Here is a 4,326-nt window from a genome sequence, read left to right as displayed (position 1 = left end):
ACAGCCCACAGAACAGCAAAGGGTGAAGCTCTCGTGGTAGGCGGGGACTGAGCGAAGGACGGGATTTTCGCTTCCGGTTCCGGCTGGAACGGCACCTGGAGCGGACGGTGGTGGACTGGTGGCGGGGGTGACAGCGGCCGTCGGTGCCTGTCTGGAATATTTGCATCAGGAATATGGGGGGATTTGCGTCAGGAAAACATGGACAGCGAGCCGGTTCTTTCATTCATTGATAAAAGAGACATATAAGGGATGAACGAGGAATTTACATAAGAGGGCTTCTCAAACAAGGGATCAAAGCACACTACCTCCATCAACCAGTTTAATTTGCTTCCCAGAAAACAAATGCAATCTAGGTACACAGGATCTAGAGGTCAATCTTCAGACCACAGCTCCAGCACTGTCCATCAATCACGGACCTCTGTACTGACGGAAGCACGCAAGGCATCCTGGTCGCTGATCGACGGGAATCATGCCTCCACCCTTTGATGTGTCGATCGCCTCCAACATAGACACAACTTCAGCCATCTCAGGTCGCTTGTCGGGGTTTGCGTCCCAGCAACGCTTCATCACGTTTGCTAAAGAACTTGGACAGCAGCGCGGTATCTCGGGCCTCAAGTTCTGTTCACCATGTGATATATATTGTCCACTTGCTCAGAATTCAGCAGCTAAAAATGAGTATGAAATAGGCATGCTAGAAACACGTTGTTTTTTTACCTGTCGAACAACAGCAGACGTGACCTCTGAGAAGCTCAAATCTGGATATGGCATATCACAGCAGTATATCTCCCATAAACATATTCCAAAGCTATAGACATCACATTTCCTGTTATAAGGATTGCCATTAAGAACCTGCAAATCAGATGCCAATGTAAGACGCATACTAATATGCAAGACATCAGATGCCAATATATAAGGCACATACTAATAATCTAATATGCAAGTAGGCATAAACAAGGGCTGTGCTTTCTATGTCTGACAGACATACAACTACTTGATGCAAGAATGATATTTTATTAGTTTATTATGCTAAAATGGAATCAAAGGAGCAACTCTGAGGACAATCTAAACAGTAGTTGCTCGAGAAAAGATACCTCAGGTGCCATGTAACCAAGTGTTCCAGTTTCGCCGGTCATATCACTGGGATTAGAAGCTTCAAGACGAGCAACACCAAAATCAGCAATTTTTACAGTTGTTTTGTCAAGAAGCATATTTTCAGTCTTCACATCACGGTGCACAATCTTCTTTGAGTGAAGATAACTTAGCCTAATCAATACTTAAAGCTCAATACTCAACCAAATCAACGCTTGAAGGGTAAAAGACAGTTAAAAAAATCTGAAGAAAGAAAGAGAAGAATTCAGTAGAATATTTACCCCCTGGCAAGGTCAAGAGCAATTTGGACAACCACCTTAAAAGCTAACTTTCTTCTTCGGTTCTTTATAAGAAATGATTTTAGTGCACCTCCAGCAAGGTACTCCACAACAACGCAGCATATATTAGTTGGCATGCCGATGTGTCCATTTTCTGTCTGAATATTCAGATCCCTTGCGCCCATTATAGCTCCAATAAACTGGTCAGGAATATTCAAGCTATTGTTAAGCTAGCTGATAAGCAAACATATAACTGAGAAACATGAACCTCGTAAACATTGTGGACCCACAGTGCCCAGTCACCCGCTGTTTCCCTAATCCTAGCACTATCATATACCCAGCAAAAATCTGCATTTTCAAAATTTCATTCCAGCTCCTTTCTAAAATAGAAGTTTTTATCCCAATTCTCAACATATAATCATTGAGTTTTTCTTCATGTTCATTGTGACTAGAGAAAAAAGTAATTTTGGGTGCATAGCAGCACAACCTTCAGGAAACTGCTAGTTTGGCTTACTAAACTACAGTTCAGTCATGGATGATCGGTTACTAAATTACTCATGCAAAACAAAGTTTTTTTTAACCCCTATGATGAGAAATTCAATATGTTGTTCTGTTTTGATGCAGATATATTGCACGGAGTAAAGAAAGAAATAAGGTTGCTATCAGAATACTACTGATCATTGTGACCTCTTCCTTTATTTGATATGCAGTTAAGGATGTTACATCAATAAGACAGAAAACCAAATGTATTGATGTAATGAACTCAATGTGCAATCTAGACAAATAAGATAAGTATGGCCACTAACTTGCAATATGACACTGAAGATCAATTTCAATTTATCACCGTTCCTTCCAACATCACCAAATATGGACTAAATAAATGCATGCCAATGTTATTACAGCAGCACATGTAAAGCTAAGAAATATAAAAGAAATAGATAATGCCTTGTTTAACCAAGCAGTACCTTAGTCACATTTGGATGGTCAAGCTTATGCCAAACAGAGACCTCCTGTGAAAATGCGGCTCTTAGTGCTGCAATATCTTGTTCTGACCTATGACCATCCTCGCCCCAATCAAGCAATTTCACTGGGAAACAACACAGTCAAAATGTCACATAAAAAAGTAGAAGTTGTAAGTTGTAACAATAATCAGTACATCTTCTTAATGAAAACCCACCAAATTCCAATTAGGTTGGATCTGTTTAACAATAATTTCTACTACATGAATACCAAACTGTCAACCTAAAACAAAAACACTGAGTTTGAAAATTCCAGGCAGTAGGTGTATGAGTCTTCAAGAAGATACTCTGTGTTGTGCTATACTGCTATCCATGGCACAGATTGTGTTCTAATATCCAAGCCAATGTTGACATATTTGATAGCGATGTTTTCTTTTCAAATTGTCTGTAGACACTCAATATTCCCCTATCAAGCATATTCTTTTGGTATCAAATTTTTGACCAAACAACAGCGTGCCAAACTATGGAACTGCAGCCACACCCAAGCTAAGAGAAAGGAGCGAGTGCTTTCTGACAAGCGTGGGGGACATACTGTCATCAGTATAACAGGACATGCAGTCCATGAAAGTAGAACAACATGTGCTGCGATATAGAATGCAAGTAGGATGGATCAACAATCATTATCATGCTAGATACTCTAAATCTGGTTAGAAAATCTAGATTGCAATCGACCCTACTGAAAGGTGGTCATCTTTAGCTCTTTGCCTCTGTATAACCCCTAAAGCAGCTTTGCATCCAACAACTGCCGCATTTCCTTTCCCCTGGTCTCAAAACACTACCAGCGATCACAAGAATCACGACTACCTGATGGTCCCGATTCACATGAGTGACCAAAAGCCGCCCTATCCAACTGATGTCACGCGAAAGCAGACCATAGCACCACGGGAAGCCCCCCCCCCCCCCCCCCCCCCCCCCAAAAAAAAAAAAGAGTAGCGGCATCCACTCCCGCAATTTGCCAAAAGAGGCAAGAAAAAGGAGGCGCTTCGGGTAAGCAAACAGCGACCAGATGCTGCCTCCGCCGGCAGCCGGTCCCCATGGGGCGCCGCATTGGCAGCTGGGCACAGCGATCTCTGCGGCACGCGCGGTTGGTACCTGCGACGTCGTGGCCGTCGTAGATGCCGCGGTGGACGGTGCCGAAGGTGCCGCGGGCGATGACGCCCTTGACGACGAGCTTGGCGGGGTCGATCTCCCAGTCCTCCCTCCGGGGGCGGAGCGAGTGCTGCCTCCCGCCGCCGCCGCGCTGGTTGGCGCCGGCGGAGGCCTCCTCCTTGCGCTTCTCCATGGTCCAGGCGCGGCTGAGGTGGCGCTCCAGCTGCTCGTCCAGGCTCTTGAGGTCGATCTGGTCCGCCCGGACGAACCCCCCGTCACCTCCTCCTCCTCCTCCCCCGCCGCCGCCGCCGCCCTCCTTCATCGCGTGCCGGTTCGCCTGATCGCCTCACGAGTCACGACTCGACCGTGCGGCTCGGTGTGATGGACTGACTGATGGCGTGAGGTGTGGTGGCTCCGCGGTTAGGCTAGCGATGAGGTGGCTAGGAAGCAGGGGGAAGGGGAAGGGTGGCGGCGGCGAGGCGAGGGCGAGGCGTGGGAGCGGCAGGCATGTGAGCTGAGCACATGGGCTGCCGAGTGCCGAGCCGAGGCAGCGGAAGCGGACGGGTGGGCTGGAGGGGCCCAACGAGGGGTTGGGTTTTCTGCTGGTTTTTCGCTCGGGAATGCCGTGGGCTGCGCTCGCCGGAGCGGCTCGATCGGGCGGCGGCGGCTGGGGGCGCGGCGCGGTTCCAGGGAGGTGGGGACCGGGGGAGGCCGCGGCGTACGGCACGGGCTGGATGTAGATGGCAGGCTGGTTTCTGCGTATCAATGTCCTACCACGTCACGGTCACGTCACGTGGTTTCAGCGAAAGAATGTTTAGGCTGTGTTTAGATTCGTAAAATGGTGGTAAAAA

General features: G+C 47.3%; 1 protein-coding gene across 1 annotated transcript; it reads right to left on the bottom strand.

Annotated features, from left to right (window-relative positions):
- Positions 1-188: 188 nt before the first annotated feature.
- LOC120697752 (serine/threonine-protein kinase STY13-like) lies at positions 189-4,102 on the bottom strand. Its single transcript, XM_039981070.1, has 6 exons — positions 3,479-4,102; positions 2,333-2,454; positions 1,371-1,567; positions 1,092-1,263; positions 715-849; positions 189-618 (listed from the first exon to the last, which is right to left on the bottom strand). The coding sequence occupies exons 1-6, from the start codon at positions 3,795-3,797 to the stop codon at positions 409-411; spliced, it is 1,155 nt and encodes a 384-aa protein (XP_039837004.1). The 5' UTR covers positions 3,798-4,102; the 3' UTR covers positions 189-408.
- Between the last annotated feature and the right edge of the window lie 224 nt (positions 4,103-4,326).

Source organism: Panicum virgatum, chromosome 3K, assembly GCF_016808335.1.
Source record: "Panicum virgatum strain AP13 chromosome 3K, P.virgatum_v5, whole genome shotgun sequence".
NCBI classification, from domain to species: Eukaryota; Viridiplantae; Streptophyta; class Magnoliopsida; order Poales; family Poaceae; genus Panicum; species Panicum virgatum.
This window is presented reverse-complemented; position numbering and strand designations above follow the sequence as displayed.